The following is a 16,671-nucleotide window of genomic DNA, read 5'->3' as shown; positions in this document are numbered from 1 at the left end:
TCTTCTTCAACTTAAAAAACTGTAAATAAATGCCAATTTTGTGTAGCAATGTCACATTCAATAAGTCCTGAACAGCTTCATTACATGTGTGGCACCACTTTTTACACTAGGAAACTTTTCACGCACACAGTCACACTAACCCTAATACATCTCTGTTACTGCCATCTAATATCAGTTACCGCATCTTTCCATTCTTTGCTATAATACAAATAAAAGATGATGGTTCCGCTGTTTGTTTCCTGTAGGACATATTTACACGAGACACACTCCGACCTTTCCAACAGGCGTGAGAGGAGCAGTAACAGACGGAGGAAACCTGTCCAAACCCACAATTATGAGTTTATTATCTATGAGATGACTTCCTGATGTAACACGCACGTTATGCGACTTCCCTTTCATGGTGACACCAAAGGAATCTAACAAGCAGGCAGGCCTCGTGTTGAGCCGATCACGTGTGTGAGCATGTTTACGTCCAGAGCCCTGGGTCAGCACGGACCACGTGTTCTGAGACACCGGCTGGTCTGCAGAAGTCCACGTGGAGAGGCGAGGGTCTCCAGACAGGTACAGACAGACAGACAGGTACAGACAGACAGATACAGACAGACAGAGACAGACAGACAGACAGGTACAGGCAGACAGATACAGACAGGTACAGACAGACAGGTACAGACAGACAGACAGGTACAGACAGATACAGACAGGTACAGACAGACAGACAGGTACAGGCAGACAGACAGACTGGTACAGACAGACAGACAGGTACAGGCAGACAGACAGACTGGTACAGACAGATACAGGCAGACAGGTACAGACAGACATGTACAGACAGACAGGTACAGGCAGACAGGTACAGACAGACAGACAGATACAGGCAGACAGGTACAGACAGACAGACAGATACAGGTAGACAGGTACAGACAGACAGGTACAGGCAGACAGGTACAGACAGACAGGTACAGACAGATACAGACAGGTACAGACAGACAGACAGGTACAGGCAGACAGGTACAGACAGACAGATACAGACAGGTACAGACACACAGACAGGTACAGGCAGACAGACAGGTACAGGCAGACAGACAGACTGGTACAGACAGACAGACAGGTACAGACAGACAGATACAGACAGATACAGACAGACAGGTACAGGCAGACAGGTACAGACAGACAGATACAGACAGACAGACAGAGACAGACAGACAGGTACAGACAGACAGACAGGTACAGGCAGACAGGTACAGACAGACAGACAGACAGGTACAGACAGACAGGTACAGACAGGTACAGACAGACAGACAGGTACAGGCAGACAGAGACAGACAGACAGGTACAGGCAGACAGACAGACAGGTACAGACAGACAGACAGGTACAGACAGACAGACAGGTACAGACAGACAGACAGGTACAGACAGACAGATACAGACAGACAGACAGGTACAGGCAGACAGATACAGACAGACAGGCAGACAGGTACAGACAGACAGGTACAGACAGATACAGACAGACAGGTACAGACAGACAGACAGGTACAGACAGACAGATACAGACAGGTACAGACAGACAGGTACAGACAGACAGAGACAGACAGGTACAGGCAGACAGAGACAGACAGACAGGTACATGACATACAGGTACAGACAGACAGACAGGTACAGGCAGACAGACAGACAGACAGGTACAGACAGACAGGTACAGACAGACAGACAGGTACAGACAGACAGACAGGTACAGACAGATACAGACAGACAGATACAGACAGAGACAGACAGACAGGTACAGACAGATACAGACAGACAGGTACAGACAGACAGGTACAGACAGGCAGACAGAGACAGACAGACAGACAGATACAGACAGACAGGTACAGACAGGTACAGATACAGGCAGACAGAGACAGACAGACAGGTACATGACATACAGGTACAGACAGGTACAGACAGGTACAGGCAGACAGATACAGACAGACAGACAGGCAGACAGATACAGACAGACAGGTACAGACAGATACAGACAGACAGGTACAGACAGACAGACAGGTACAGACAGACAGGTACAGGCAGGTACAGACAGACAGGCAGACAGATACAGACAGACAGGTACAGACAGACAGGTACAGACAGAGACAGACAGACAGATACAGACAGGTACAGACAGACAGATACAGACAGACAGGTACAGGCAGACAGGTACAGACAGACAGATACAGACAGACAGATACAGACAGACAGGTACAGGCAGACAGGTACAGGCAGACAGATACAGACAGACAGGTACAGACAGACAGACAGGTACAGACAGACAGGTACAGACAGAGACAGACAGACAGATACAGACAGGTACAGACAGGCAGACACAGACAGACAGATACAGACAGACAGGTACAGACAGGTACAGACAGACAGGCAGACAGAGACAGACAGGTACAGACAGACAGACAGGTACAGACAGATACAGACAGACAGATACAGACAGGTACAGACAGATACAGACAGACAGGTACATGACATACAGGTCTGTCTACAGAGTCCATGTGGAGAGGCGGCGGCCTCCAGGCTGGTCCTAGGCATCGAGACCAGCTGTGATGAGACGGGCGCAGCCGTAGTAGATGAAGCAGGCGTGATCCTCGGAGAATCTCTCCACTCCCAAAAGGAGGTGCACTTGAAGTGAGTAGTAGTTGTATATTATAGATTATTACAACTGTCATTATTGTTGTTGTCAGTTCAACAAGGAATGCAGCTTGTCTTTGGTCAAGGAACTCTGCAGAGGTGCCTCAGTCAGGAGGACATACACACGCACAAACACACTATAGTTGGATGTTGATTCACCCAACAGTGAAATCTGAGAGGGGCTCCGAGAAGTGTCATTTAATGAATGACCCCTTTGAATATGTGCTGTTTTTTTTTATCATGTTACTGCGTAATGGGGCGCTTGCAGATGCTTTATTTATTGGCTGGTGACATATTCTGCGGAGGGTAGTCAGTCACTCACATTCAATTAATCAATTAATCCTCCAAATTTCTGGAGTGTCGAGCCAAAAGAAGACAAAGAAAAGCTTCGCTGTCCCGTTACTTACGCAAGGCACTGTAACCCATTCACCTTAACTGCTCCTGAGACATGACTACCCCCAGCACTGTGTCTCCTAAGACACCTGCTTCTCCCTATACTGTGTCTCCTAAGACACCTGCTTTTCCCCTCCTAAGACTTCGACTGCCCCCCTTGTACTGTCTCTCCTATTAATAATAATAAATAAATAAATAAATAAAATAAAATAAAATATATATATACAGTACATATTTCTTCTTCTATCACGACGACTGCCAATGCCTACTGGCCTGAGCTAGATTACCGGTACTCTTCCTGCTAGAACTGGAGGATTGATGATTCACTTACTTAGTAAAATGTAAGTCGCTTTGGAATAAGGCGTCTGCTAAATGCCCAAAATGTAAATGTAAATGTCCTCTGTACCTGTCTGTCTGTACCTGTCTGTCTGTATCTGTCTGCCTGTACCTGTCTGTCTGTCTGTACCTGTCTGTCTGTACCTGTCTGCCTGTACCTGTCTGCCTGTACCTGTCTGCCTGTACCTGTCTGTCTGTACCTGTCTGTCTGTCTGTACCTGTCTGTCTGTCTGTACCTGTCCTCTGCACCTGTCTGTCTGTACCTGTCTGTCTGTACCTGTCTGTCTGTATCTGTCCTCTGTACCTGTCTGTACCTGTCTGTCTGTATCTGTCCTCTGTACCTGTCTGTCTGTACCTGTCTGTCTGTACCTGTCTGCCTGTACCTGTCTGCCTGTACCTGTCTGCCTGTACCTGTCTGTCTGTACCTGTCTGTCTGTCTGTCTGTACCTGTCCTCTGCACCTGTCTGTCTGTACCTGTCTGTCTGTACCTGTCTGTCTGTATCTGTCCTCTGTACCTGTCTGTCTGTATCTGTCCTCTGTACCTGTCTGTCTGTACCTGTCTGTCTGTACCTGTCTGTCTGTATCTGTCTGCCTGTATCTGTCTGTCTGTACCTGTCTGTCTGTATCTGTCCTCTGTACCTGTCTGTACCTGTCTGTCTGTATCTGTCTCCCTGTACCTGTCTGTCTGTCTGTACCTGTCTGTCTGTACCTGTCTGTCTGTCTGTACCTGTCTGTCTGTACCTGTCTGTCTGTACCTGTCTGTCTGTACCTGTCTGTCTGTACCTGTCTGTCTGTACCTGTCTGTACCTGTCTGCCTGTACCTGTCTGTCTGTACCTGTCTGTCTGTCTGTACCTGTCTGTCTGTCTGTACCTGTCTGTCTGTCTGTACCTGTCCTCTGTACCTGTCTGCCTGTACCTGTCCTCTGTACCTGTCTGTCTGTCTGTACCTGTCTGTCTGTACCTGTCTGTCTGTCTGTACCTGTCTGTCTGTATCTGTCTGTCTGTACCTGTCTGTCTGTACCTGTCTGTCTGTACCTGTCTGTCTGTACCTGTCTGTCTGTACCTGTCTGTCTGTATCTGTCTGTCTGTCTGTCTGTCTCTGTCTGTCTGTCTGTACCTGTCTGTCTGTACCTGTCTGTCTGTACCTGTCTGTCTGTCTGTACCTGTCTGTCTGTCTGTAGGACAGGTGGTATCATCCCTTCCGTGGCCCAGCGGCTCCACAGAGAGAACCTGGGCCGCGTGGTCCAGGAGGCGCTGGAGAGGAGCGGCGTGGCCCCGGGCCAGCTCAGTGCCGTGGCCGCCACGGTGAAGCCCGGGCTGGCCCTGTGCCTGGGAGTCGGCCTGGAGTTCAGCCTGAGGTTTGTGAAGCTCCACCGGAGGCCCTTCATCCCCGTCCACCACATGGAGGCCCACGCGCTCACGGCCAGGATGCTCCAGCCCGTGGCGTTCCCCTTCCTGGTGCTGCTGGTCTCCGGGGGCCACGCCCTCCTGGCTCTGGCCAGAGGGGTCGACGACTTCCTCCTCTTGGGTCAGGCGCTAGACGAAGCCCCAGGCGAGACGTTGGACAAGGTAGATATTTAAGGTGCAGTTGGACAAGGTAGATATTTAAGTTGCAGTTGGACAAGGTAGATATTTAAGTTACAGTTGGACAAGGTAGATATTTAAGTTACAGTTGGACAAGGTAGATATTTAAGTTGCAGTTGGACAAGGTAGATATTTAAGTTGCAGTTGGACACGGTAGATATTTAAGTTGCAGTTGGACACGGTAGATATTTAAGTTGCAGTTGAAACCCGCTCCCTCGAAACTTGCGACACTTCCTGTGGCGTTGCGGCATGGCATAGATTTCAAGATCCTTCTGCTTGTTTATAAAGCTCTCACTGGCGCAGCACCAGAATATCTGAAAGACCTTTTGCTAGCATATCAGCCCAATAGAGCTCTCAGGTCTTCTGCTAGCATATCAGCCCAATAGAGCTCTCAGGTCTTCTGCTAGCATATCAGCCCAATAGAGCGCTCAGGTCTTCTGCTAGCATATCAGCCCAATAGAGCTCTCAGGTCTTCTGACGCTGGTTTTCTCTGTGTGTCTGCATTCTCATTTTATGCACCCAGATTGTGTCTCACTGCCAGTTTACATTAGGGATGCAACCTCAGCACATTATGTTCAAGTCAAGACTAAAAACCCATCTTTTTAATATTGCCTTTAAATGACTAAATAATTAAATTATGATTGTATTGTAGTGACCGCTCGCTAGCGAGCAAAGTATTCCTAATTCACGGCGTTCCAGCCTTTCTTATATGTTGGTGTTGACTCAATCGCCCAGGCTGCTTAGCGGGTGATATGACGGGATATAAGTGGGACAGAGTTGAATGAATGTTTGTTGTTGTCAGTACGCATGCAGAGAGTGAGAATAAAGCACATGATTGTTTTTCTACCGGCAAACCGACTACATCGTCCTGTTATTGCCGTCACTCCTACATTGGTGACCCTGAATTTCTCTCGAACGTTTTCGGAGATCATTGAACATGACAACAAACGCAGTTTCACTCAAGCTGCCCGAGTTTTGGGAACAAAATGCCATAGCATGGTTTGCACAAGCTGAAGCTCAATTCGCCCTCAGAGATGTTACCGTGGATAATACCAAATACTACTACGTGGTAGCAGCTCTTACCAATTCAACGGCAGCGAGAGTGGTGAGTCTTATTGAAAACCCACCGGCACAGCACAAATATGTTACCTTGAAGGCACACCTCATAGATACTTTTTGTCTGTCTGAATCTGAACGTGCACGCCAGCTCCTCTCTCTCCCTGGGCTCGGTGACACAAAACCCTCTGAACTGATGGACCACATGCTAGCTCTGCTGGGCGACCATCAGCCGTGTTTTCTTTTTAAAGAGCTTTTTTTGCAACAGTTGCCAGACCAGGTTCGTTTTTCTATGGCTAATTCAATCAAAACAGACTTTCGTCAGCTAGCCAAGGAAGCGGATATATTTTTCTCAGCTGGGAAGAGGTGTTTTACAGCCACCATGGATGAGTATGGGTTCCAACCACTGTCCATCTCCGCTACTGCTGTGGCCCGCCGGGTGAGGCCGGCGGGGTTGTGCTTTTACCATGTAAAATTCGGGAACAAAGCTAAGAAGTGCCTACCACCATGCAACTTCAGTGTGTCGGGAAACGCACAGGCCGCCACTCATTAGCAGCTGTGGGTGCCGGCCATTCTGCAGGCTTGCTGTACGTCACTGACTCCCTCTCTGGCCGCCGGTTTCTATGTGACACGGGGGCCCAGGTGAGCGTGCTGCCTGTATCGGCAATAGACATTAAAACAGCGAAACGAGGGCCCTCCCTTGAGGCTGCCAATGGCAGTGCAATCGCTACCTTCGGCAGGCCCACTGTGGGTTTGTGTTTTGCTGACCAGCGTTTTACCTGGAGTTTTGTGTTGGCCAAAGTGTCTACTCCCCTCTTAGGCGCTGACTTTCTCTGCGCTAACAGCCTCCTGGTGGACGCGGGGAACCGCCGACTCGTCAACGCTGAGACGTTCGGCTCCTTGTCATGTGAGCGCAGTGACGCAGCCACAATGAAGCTGTCCAGTGCTGTCTCGCCAGCTGATGAGTTCTCCCCTCTTCTATTGGAGTTCTCAGACATCACAACACCTACCTCTCGGCCGCTGCCACCAAACACGGCGTCATGCATTACATCTCCACGGAAGGCCCACCAGTGCATGCCAGGGCCCGTCGCCTCGACCCACACAAGCTCACCATCGCGAAAGAGGAGTTTGCAGCCATGGAGACACTTGGCATCATTCGCCGTTCTGACAGTCCCTGGGCCTCGCCTCTCCATCTCGTTCCCAAGTCCAACGGAGGCTGGCGTCTGTGCGGCGACTACCGGCGCCTAAATGATGTCACCACACCTGACCGTTACCCCGTTCCACACATTCAAGACTTTTCAGCCCATCTAGCGGGCGCGTCTATTTTTTCTAAAGTGGATTTGGTACGGGGATACCACCAGGTGCCAGTTAGCCCTCAGGACGTCCCTAAGACAGCGGTTATAACACCATTCGGACTGTTTGAGTTTTTGAGGATGCCGTTTGGCCTCAAGAATGCCGCCCAGACCTTTCAGAGATTGATGGACGCCATGCTGGGCAACCTACCTTTTGTGTTTGTCTACCTAGACGATATCTTGATAGCCAGCACGTCCAAGGCAGAGCACCTATCCCACCTCCGTCTCCTCTTCAGTCGCCTCCGGGAACATGGATTAATCATCAACCCAGCAAAGTGCCAGTTTGGACTGCCTGCCATGGATTTCCTCGGCCACCACATCACTACTGCTGGGCGGTCCCGCTGCCATCAAAGGTGGACGCTGTGCTGCAGCTCCCACGCCCTACCAGCATTAGAGCTTTACAGGAGTTCCTGGGGATGGTGAATTTCTACCATCGATTCATCCCTCAGGCTGCCCACCTAATGCGCCCCCTGCATGGGGCTCTCAAGGGCAAGACCCCTAAGCACATCATCGCATGGTCCGACGAAATGTCAAAGGCGTTCTCAGACACCAAGGAAGCCCTCGCGAGCGCGACCATGCTGACTCACCCCGTGCCTGAGGCTTCCGTGGCCTTGACAACTGATGCCTCAGATTATGCCGTCGGAGCCGTTTACGAACAGCTGGTCAAGGGGGTTTGGCAACCCCTGGCATTTTTCAGCCGACAACTCCGCTCCAGTGAGCAAAAATACAGCACCTTTGACCGAGAGCTCCTCGCCCTGTACTTGGCAGTCAGGCACTTCCGGTTCCTGCTGGAGGCTCGTCCATTCACGGTTTTTGTGGACCACAAACCGTTGATTTTTGCCATGGCTAAGGTGTCGGAGCCGTGGTCTGCCAGGCAGCAGCGTCATCTGGCTTATATCTCAGAGTTCACTACAGACATTCGGCATGTGGCGGGAAAGGACAACCCCGTAGCTGACTGCCTCTCTCGTGCCACTATCGGGGCTGTCCATCTCGGCATCGACTACGCCCGTATGGCTGCGGATCAGGTTTCGGACCCAGACATCCAGGAATACAGGACTAAAGTTTCTGGCCTCCAGTTGGCGGACATCCCCTTCAGCGACGACGGCACGACGCTGCTTTGTGACGTGTCCATGGAGCAGCCGCGCCCAGTGGTTCCACATGCTTGGAGACGGCAAGTTTTCGAGGCCATACATAGCCTCTCACACCCAGGCAGGAAACCTTCGCTGCGCCTGATTGCAGCGAAATTCGTCTGGCCCAGGATGAAGGTTGACATTGGTGGGTGGGTCAAGACCTGCGTGCCATGCCAACGGGCAAAGGTCCATCGTCATGTTAAGGCCCCGCTGGAGCGGTTCACGGTCCCTGAAAGACGCTTCGACCACGTCAACATTGATCTGGTGGGTCCCCTTCCCGCCTCCAGGGGGTACACTCACCTTCTGACGATGGTGGACAGAACCACCCGTTGGCCAGAGGCCGTCCCACTGACGGAGACTACCACAGTTGAGGTGGCCCGCGCATTCATCGGCACCTGGGTCGCCCGGTTTGGGGTCCCCTCAGACCTGTCCTCTGATCGGGGGGCCCAGTTCACTTCTGGCTTATGGACTTCCATTACTCAGCAGCTGGGTGTCTCCCTCCACCGCACTACGGCTTATCACCCACAGGCTAATGGCCTGTGTGAACGTTTTCACCGGTCCATGAAGGCTGCTCTTAAAGCCGATCTCCGGGGCGGAGGCTGGGTCGACAGGCTTCCTTGGGTGATGCTGGGACTCCGTACTGCACCTAAAGAGGACCTTCTTTCATCCTCTGCTGAGCTGGTGTACGGCCAACCCCTCCGGGTTCCGGGGGATTTCCTCCCTTGTGCTACGGTCCCCTGGTCAGCACCAGAACAGCGAAGTGCTCTGCTGGACAAGGCCAAGTCGTTCCGGCCGATCCCTACCTCATGCCACGGCGTTCCTAAAGTACGTGTCCCGCCTGATCTGAAGGCATCGGGGTATGTCTTCATCCGCCAAGACGCCCATCGAGCCCCCCTGCAACCGCCCTATGATGGTCCCTACCGGATCGTGGAGACAGGCGACAAATTCTTTATTATCGACATGGGGGGTAGTAAGGAACGCATCTCGGTGGATCGCCTTAAGCCAGCTCATCTGGACTTGGACCGTCCCGTCGAGGTGGCCCTCCCGCCCCGCCGCGGTCGCCCCCCTGTTAAAACAGCCCCGACCCTAGCTCCTGCAGACCCCCTGCCCTGCCTTCCGAGGCCGGCCAAACGTTCGCCTGTGGTTTTTCCCCTGCCTCGGTCTCCTGTGCCTGCTCAAGGGCGCCAGAGTCGCTTTGGGCGAGTCCCTGACCGTTTTTTGGGGCCGGTTCTTGTGAATTCTGGGGGGACGTGTGTAGTGACCGCTCGCTAGCGAGCAAAGTATTCCTAATTCACGGCGTTCCAGCCTTTCTTATATGTTGGTGTTGACTCAATCACCCAGGCTGCTTAGCGGGTGATATGACGGGATATAAGTGGGACAGAGTTGAATGAATGTTTGTTGTTGTCAGTACGCATGCAGAGAGTGAGAATAAAGCACATGATTGTTTTTCTACCGGCAAACCGACTACATTGTCCTGTTATTGCCGTCACTCCTACAGTATAATGATTAAAGCACTTTGAGCTGCAACATTTGCAGGAAAAGCGCAATACAAATGATAATAATAATAATTATTATTATTGTGCTGCTGTGTGATACAACTGCATGTATCAATAATTCTGCTGTCTAATCAGCATCGGGATACGCCGCACCTGTCAGGTGGATGGATTATCTCAGCAAAGGAGAAGTGCTCACTATTATAACACAGATTTAAACACTTTTTGAGAACACAATTTGAGAGAACTAGGCCTTTTGTGTACATAGAAAAGGTCTTAGGTCTTTGATTAAGGTCATGTTCTCACATGAAAGTCCGAATCAGGACCCGGAGCAAGTGGATGAGATTGCAACATTGTTGCATAAATTATTTCTCAGATTTGCGTTCTCACAGCCCTTCATGTAAACGAAGTAACATACGCAATCGAAGCAACAGACGTGGTAGTTGATTGGTCCGAAAAATTAGAAAATTGCCTGTTCGTCCCGCTCTTATCCAGATCAACACGCATGCGCTGTTGTTTTGCTATGGACAGCCTCGATGCGTCGTTTCTAACCGGAGCGAAACCACCCTTTTCAAGCGGAACATCCGTCGGTTGTTTGCTCCGGGAGCGACTTCGAATGCGCGTTCTCACAGCTCCAAACGACGCAGAGCAAAGCGAATTTTATCCTAAACTCCGATTCCAAGTGAAGCAAATGTTCTAGTGAGAACACCCCCTAAAACTCATGAAAAATTGGAGCGAAAACGAATTGTTGTGTTTATATTTTTGTTCAGTGTAATAAGGAGACAGTTTAGCAGTGAGACCGCCCTCAAAAGCTTATTTTCATTGAGAAATATTAGTGGAAAGCCGGCATAAGGTTACCTCTGCGGGTATACATCACTAGAACATTAGGGTGTGTTCTCACTAGAACATTAGGGTGTGTTCTCACTAGAACATTAGGGTGTGTTCTCACTAGAACATTTGCTTCACTTGGAATCGGAGTTTAGGATAAAATTCGATTTACTCTGCGTCGTTTGGAGCTGTGAGAAGAACGCGCATTCGAAGTCGCTCCCGGAGCAAACAACCGACGGATGCTCCGCTTGAAAAGGGTGGTTGCGCAAACGTGTTGATCTGGATAAGAGCGGGACAAACGGGCAATTTTCTCTTTTTCGGACCAATCAACTACCACGTCTGTTGCTTCGATTGCGTATGTTACTTCGTTTACATAAAGGGCTGTGAGAATGCAAATCTGAGGAATAATTTATGCAACAATGTTGCAAACTCATCCACTTGCTCCGTGTCCTGATTCGGCCTTTCATGTGAGAACATGACCTATGACATCAGAGCCCTCTCTATGACATCATGTGAGAACATGACCTCAAACTTCTGAGGGCAGTAACACAGCTCAACTGTCACTCTGGTTACTTTTACTAAAGCTCAACATCAATAGTTGTGTTTCCATAAAAGTTAAGCGAATTTTGGAAAAATGCGAATCATGAAATGTGGAGCGTTTCATGACTCAGTGAAACATATATTTTTTTTTTTTAAGTTAACAGGGGCCCCAGTCCCACTCATATTTTTCATTTTTATTGACAGTTACAGTGAAGATTTAGACAGGAAGGATGGGTGAGAGAGAGAGGAGGGATGACATGCAGGATATGTCCCCGGCTGGAATCGAACCGGTGACCCTGCGGTTACATGGTCAACGCTTAACCCGCTACGCCACCTAAGCGCCCCGAAACATGTCAGTTTTGTTGGGTTCCCAGGTTGCAAGACGTTTGTCCCTCATCAAACACCCCCGGTGTGCCACGGTGAGCGGGGGCCAGGCCATAGAGCTCCTGGCTCAGCAGGGAGACAGGCTGAAGTTTGCCTTCAGGACCCCGATGGGGCAGCGTTACGACTGTGACTTCTCCTTCGCTGGGCTACGAAACCAGGTGACCATGGCAACACAGAAGAAAGAGCAGGAGGAAGGTAAACATTTAATTACACTTCATAAACATTTTGATTAACATTTTACATTTACATTTTTGGCATTTAGCAGACGCCTTATTCCAAAGCGACTTACAATCGAGACATTTGACTAAGCAAGTGAATCATAAATCCACCAGGCGTAGCAGGAAGAGTAATCCAGCTCAGGCCCGGGGCCACTGGCAGTCTCCGTGATAGAGGTGCAATGTGTACTAACATTGTTACTTTTTTTCAATGTATGCTAATTCTAAGGGCATTCATGCTTTGGAATTTAAATGCAGTTTGACATGTTGGGTTCAAACACACCATATAAAATGAAAATAAATGAGAGGTTCTAACAGTCATGGACCCTTGTTTTCCTATTATATCTTGTGTTTGACAATCAAATGTTGATTGTGTGTTGGGGGGTAAAGAGTTGTATTGGGTTTGTGGGTAACGTGCGTTACTGCAAACGAATCGCTCAGCGGAGCGATTGCAATCGGACTGAGACCCCCCTCTCTAGGACTGAGACCCCCTAGTCTAGGACTGAGACCCCCCTCTCTAGGACTGAGACCCCCTAGTCTAGGACTGAGACCCCCCTCTCTAGGACTGAGACCCCCCTCTCTAGGACTGAGACCCCCCTCTCTAGGACTGAGACCCCCTAGTCTAAGACTGAGACCCCCCTCTCTAGGACTGAGACCCCCCTCTCTAGGACTGAGACCCCCCTCTCTAGGACTGAGACCCCCTAGTCTAGGACTGAGACCCCCCTCTCTAGGACTGAGACCCCCTCTCTAGGACTGAGACCCCCCTCTCTAGGACTGAGACCCCCTAGTCTAAGACTGAGACCCCCCTCTCTAGGACTGAGACCCCCTAGTCTAGGACTGAGACCCCCCTCTCTAGGACTGAGACCCCCTAGTCTAGGACTGAGACCCCCTCTCTAGGACTGAGACCCCCCTCTCTAGGACTGAGACCCCCTAGTCTAAGACTGAGACCCCCTCTCTAGGACTGAGACCCCCTAGTCTAGGACTGAGACCCCCCTCTCTAGGACTGAGACCCCCCTCTCTAGGACTGAGACCCCCCTCTCTAGGACTGAGACCCCCCTCTCTAGGACTGAGACCCCCCTCTCTAGGACTGAGACCCCCTAGTCTAGGACTGAGACCCCCTCTCTAGGACTGAGACCCCCCTCTCTAGGACAGAGACCCCCCTCTCTAAGACTGAGACCCCCCTCTCTAGGACTGAGACCCCCCTCTCTAGGACTGAGACCCCCCTCTCTAGGACTGAGACCCCCTAGTCTAGGACTGAGACCCCCTCTCTAGGACTGAGACCCCCCTCTCTAGGACTGAGACCCCCCTCTCTAGGACTGAGACCCCCCTCTCTAGGACTGAGACCCCCCTCTCTAGGACTGAGACCCCCCTCTCTAGGACTGAGACCCCCCTCTCTAGGACTGAGACCCCCTAGTCTAGGACTGAGACCCCCCTCTCTAGGACTGAGACCCCCCTCTCTAGGACTGAGACCCCCTAGTCTAGGACTGAGACCCCCCTCTCTAGGACTGAGACCCCCCTCTCTAGGACTGAGACCACCAGACTCTGTCCGGTTGATTCGCTCTGGATCAGAGTGTGGTTGCTGTGTCCTCATACCCCCAAACGAACCAAATCAGGGGGGAAACGCTCCCTGATTGGGACCAACTAGCTGGGTGTGAATCCCAGCGTGGTGCACCTACCCTCTGGAACTCTCTCCCCATAGTGACCCATAGGAACTCTCTCCCCATAGTGACCCATAGGAACTCCCTCCCCACAGTGATCCGCAACGCCCCCACCCTGGACTCCTTCAAATCAGCCCTTAAAACCCATCCAGTCCTTTGGCCCCTAGTCACTGTTTCTGTTCTGTTCTGTTTGTTTTCTGTCTTGTCTGTCTGACCATTTCCTCTAGAATTGTAAAGCATCCTTGGGTTTTATGAAAGGCGCTATACAAATCCAAGTCATTGTTATTATTATTATTATTATTCATATTATTATTAAGTAGAGAATGCACTAACAGTGTTCCCCTCCGTCCCAGGTGTGGCGCCGGGGTCTCTGCTGTCCTGTGTGAGCGACCTGGCCGCCGCCACGCAGCACACCGTGGCCTCCCACATCGCCAAGCGGACCCACCGGGCCATCCTGTTCTGTCAGGCTAAAGGCCTTCTCCCTGCCTGCAACCCAACACTGGTGAGTCAATGTGTCCTGTGTGTCCCTTGTTAGTGGTTAAACAATAAGTCATTGGGTCCATGTTTAAAGACCCCCCCCAGTTAAAAAATAAATGATATATATATATATCCTGTGGCAATAGTCATATTTTTAACTGCACATTGTCTCAATAGACATATGTTTAACAGGACATTGTCTCAATAGTCATATGTTTAACAGGACATTGTCTCAATAGTCATATGTTTAACAGGACATTGTCTCAATAGTCATATGTTTAACAGGACATTGTCTCAATAGTCATATGTTTAACAGGACATTGTGTCAATAGTCATATGTTTAACAGCATAGCGTTGTCTCATGTTTTGTTGGGTCAGGTGGTGTCAGGAGGAGTAGCTAGTAACTTGTACATCCGAAAGACTTTGAAGATCGTCACAGAAGCCACCGGTCTACACCTGGTCTGTCCTCCTTCCAAGTTATGTACTGACAACGGAGTCATGATTGCGTGGTATGTATATGGTTCGTCGTGAACTCTTATTTTGAAGAAATACATAAACTCAGGAGAATAATGGCGCTTTTCCACTACCAACCCGAACCGGGCCGCATTTGCATCCGTGCCGTGCCGTGCCGTGCCGTGCCGTACTTTCAGAAACGCTTCTCCATTATACTGGACCCGGGACTGTAGGTGGAGTTACGTGTCATAAGAGCACTTCACTGTAATAAGTGCCGCTATACAGCTCAACAGGGGAAATGCTTTTTTTTGTTGGTGAACTACCGTAATAAGCCTAGAAAAGTTCAACTGTTCAAAAAGTGCAACTTCTCTGCTTTCAGAAACTGTTAGAATGTTTTAGATTGGGCATATAGTTCATGAATTACGGTAGTTTGAAGGAACAATCCTGTCTGCAGCGGCAGCTCGGGTTTCGGAGCAAGACAATCTATCGGCATTAGTCAAATACATGCTCACATCCAGTCATCCGCTCACTGCTGTCCATCAAAAATGTCACATCCATCAATAATATTACACAATAACAACTGCTCTGATTAGATTGCTTAGATTGTTTAATACATCAACGGGGGGAAAAGCGAGATGAACTCGCGAGTGTCATGCTTCCTCCATTGAACGGAAAGTCCTATCTATTCCATTCAAAGTGTTTTAGTCTTCCCCCTTTCCACTGGTAATAAGGAATTGGCAAGAATAGATCGATATAAATAGATCAACATAATGCAGCACTATCATGCACAGATCAGCCTTAAAACATGTAACGTTAGATATATAACGGTGCGACGTATTTCTATGGAAAGGCTGACTGACGCGGGGCTCATTCAATCTCCGCGTTCGTTATAGATACGCTTGCAGCAGCGGGTGAACTCCCGGTTCATTGAGTTTACGGTTAAAATCATAACTTCTCGGGGTGTCAGCGCGGTGGTTCAGGGCTCAAAATGACCGTATACCGATGGTGAAGTTAGCAAAGTAGTATTGTGTTTGTACCACCTTCCGGTGTTCACGGACAAAGACGGTGCCCGGAGGCACCCGTTGAGGGTTAATAACTGTGATTTACCGTGGGTTAGGATAACAATTAAAACGTGTCCGGATAGGGGAGAGGACAGGGAATCTGAAACCATTTGAATGGTGTCGATACGACACTGCTATCACGGTCGACACCGACATTATTTATATATACAGGATATGGATGTTACCTGCCTGTTACCTGCCGCTTTCAGTTCTACAGGACATCGCCATAATAGCGATTTTCTGTTATGCTTGTTGTAAATAAAAGTTCTATGATGCATTGAAATTACATTAAACTAAGATAATACGATGGTTATCATATTTTTTCAAATCTTTATTAATACGTTATTACAGAAGCAGTAAGTGACATTTTCCTAGAGCGAAATCTGTTGTGGTATTTAAAAATGGCGGGTAGTGATGAAATCTATGAACATGGGATGACGATTTCCATGTACCAATCAACGGTGTGCAGCGTCACACGTCACACGCAGCCTGGCAAAAAAGTACCTTTCGGCCCTGTAGTTCCTGCTCTTGAAGGGTAGCTAAAAAAGTACCTTTCGGCCCGGTTCGGCTCGCTTCGGGCCAGCTCGGTTGGCAATGGAAAAAGGATAATAAACCGGGCCAGCCCGGGTCGACCCGGGTCAGCCCTCTAGTGGAAAAGCACCATAAGTCATTGTGAGCTTGTGGTCTGGTCAACACTTTTCAGGAACGGAGTTGAGAGACTTCTACAAGGAAGGGGCGTCTTGTCCCACGAGGAGACGGTCAACTATGAGCCTAAGTAAGTTAACAAAGAGTTAGTAAGTTAACAAAGAGTTAGTAAGTTAACAAAGAGTTAGTAAGTTAACAAAGAGTTAGTAAGTTAACAAAGATGTTTGTGTTCCAGGGCTCCGCTGGGTGTGGACATCACAGCGGACGTGAAGGAGGCAGCTATCAAAGTTCCACCGTTGAAGCTGAGGATAGTGAGCTGATGAACTCTTTTTAAAATGTACTTTTTTTTCACTGATGTATTCATGTTTTTTGCTTTTTGATCCAGCTTTTCTGGCTCTT

At 49.5% G+C, this 16,671-nt stretch overlaps 1 protein-coding gene across 1 annotated transcript; it reads left to right on the top strand.

Moving 5' to 3' along the window:
- The first annotated feature begins 291 nt into the window (after positions 1–291).
- On the top strand, positions 292–16,671 carry osgepl1 (O-sialoglycoprotein endopeptidase-like 1). Its single transcript, XM_080533333.1, has 8 exons — positions 292–561; positions 2,525–2,664; positions 4,578–4,965; positions 11,754–11,958; positions 13,990–14,138; positions 14,492–14,622; positions 16,331–16,402; positions 16,508–16,671. The coding sequence occupies exons 1-8, from the start codon at positions 463–465 to the stop codon at positions 16,590–16,592; spliced, it is 1,269 nt and encodes a 422-aa protein (XP_080389459.1). The 5' UTR covers positions 292–462; the 3' UTR covers positions 16,593–16,671.

The sequence above is a fragment of the Nansenia antarctica genome, assembly GCF_963989245.1.
Source record: "Nansenia antarctica genome assembly, chromosome: 6".
Lineage (NCBI taxonomy): Eukaryota > Metazoa > Chordata > Actinopteri > Argentiniformes > Microstomatidae > Nansenia > Nansenia antarctica.
Note: the sequence above shows the minus strand (reverse complement) of the source record. Positions and strands in the feature narration are given on the sequence as shown.